At 42.2% G+C, this 1,354-nt stretch overlaps 1 protein-coding gene across 1 annotated transcript; it reads right to left on the bottom strand.

Annotated features, from left to right (window-relative positions):
- Positions 1-440: 440 nt before the first annotated feature.
- On the bottom strand, positions 441-1,039 carry LOC122910005 (keratin-associated protein 13-1-like). The gene has a single exon (XM_044254782.1). It carries the CDS (start codon positions 966-968, stop codon positions 441-443), a length of 528 nt encoding a protein of 175 aa, XP_044110717.1. The 5' UTR covers positions 969-1,039.
- Between the last annotated feature and the right edge of the window lie 315 nt (positions 1,040-1,354).

Below are 1,354 nucleotides of genomic sequence, written 5' to 3'. Positions count from 1 at the left end.
CATTTAGAATGACCTCCTGCTCTGAGCTGTGATTCCACTTGCCAAAAATTCTAGGGAACTAATTCTGTGTTGTCAAAGAGTTCTGTGTACCAGGGAGCCTAATTCTTAAATATTTCTTTTTAGACAAAGAACGGTAGGTTTGAAATTCCCAATGAATAGCTTTTTCTTTAAATTAACATTAACCTGTGATCTAATATCAAATTACATGAGTTTATTTAAAGGAAAAGAAAAAAGACCTATTGGTTCAGTTTTAACTAAAGAAGAAGGAAAATAGGAGAAAAGAGATGGAAAACAAGATGGGTATTCTATGAGATAAAAAAAATTCATATTAATAGATTTTTTTAATTTATTTATACTTTTCTAGGTAGTATGATATAGACTCTAGCCAGATGGCAGCTGAGATTGACTTTGAGGGACTGTAAAGTCAGGGTCTAGAATCCTTAACAAGTTGATTGGTGGGAGAAGCCAGATCTGCAGATTAGTTGGCAACAAGAAGTTTGGCAGTTCCTAAAAGCCAAGTAGGTTGGGCTGCAGAATCTGGATTCGTAGCCCAGGAAAGGGAAGCCATAGACTCCATAACCCAGGGATCTGAAACCATGTGATCCACAACCCAGGGAGTAGGAGCTTCTAGGTCCATAGCCCAGGCAGTAACTTCTGCTGGATCCACAGCCTGGAGACCCAGGGTAAGCTGACTGGCAAGGATCACAGGGTATTGAGGTCCTCGGGTGGTAGGAAATTGTCTGGAAGGGGCTGGACACCATGTAGGACATCTGGAAACTGGTAGGATCACAGTAGGTCTCCTGACAGCCACTGGACAGGGAGGGGCCCAGCTGGCAGGTGCTAAGAGAGCAGAGGTCAGTGAGGTAGACAAGGTTGTTGGGACAGGAAGAGCCACAGGAGCTTGGGTAGCTCAGGTAACCCCCAAGGGAGTGGGAGGAGAAGTTTCCAGAGTAGCAGCTGTAGGACATTTTGGCAGGAGATGTGAGTTCAGCTGAGTTACAGTGAAGAGATGCTCTGATATCCCCCCTTTCTCCCAGGCATATGTGTGTGTGTGTGTGTGTGTGTATGTGTGTGTTTGTGTGTGTGTATCCTCACTGTACTAGATGTGATTCAGACCCTTACCATTCTTGTACATGTCTTGTCATGAAAATAACTAATTCACCTAGGCCATAATTATAACTGAACACATTCATGTGTTCTTAACTGCTGTTTAATTATTTAAGTTTATAGAAGACACTCCTCTTCCCACTTTTTTTTTTTTTTTTTTCCTTCCTGGAACTAAGGTGTGGTTTGCCTTCAAAAGATACTTGTCATGAGGCACATAGTACCTTCCCTTCTTCATGAGCTTGACTAT

This window comes from Neovison vison, chromosome 6 (assembly GCF_020171115.1).
Source record: "Neovison vison isolate M4711 chromosome 6, ASM_NN_V1, whole genome shotgun sequence".
NCBI classification, from domain to species: domain Eukaryota; kingdom Metazoa; phylum Chordata; class Mammalia; order Carnivora; family Mustelidae; genus Neogale; species Neogale vison.
This window is presented reverse-complemented; position numbering and strand designations above follow the sequence as displayed.

Coding starts and splice junctions, on each gene's coding strand:
- LOC122910005 (XM_044254782.1), bottom strand. CDS start 968: ATGTCCTACAGCTGCTACTCTGGAAACTTCTCCTCCCACTCCCTTGGG.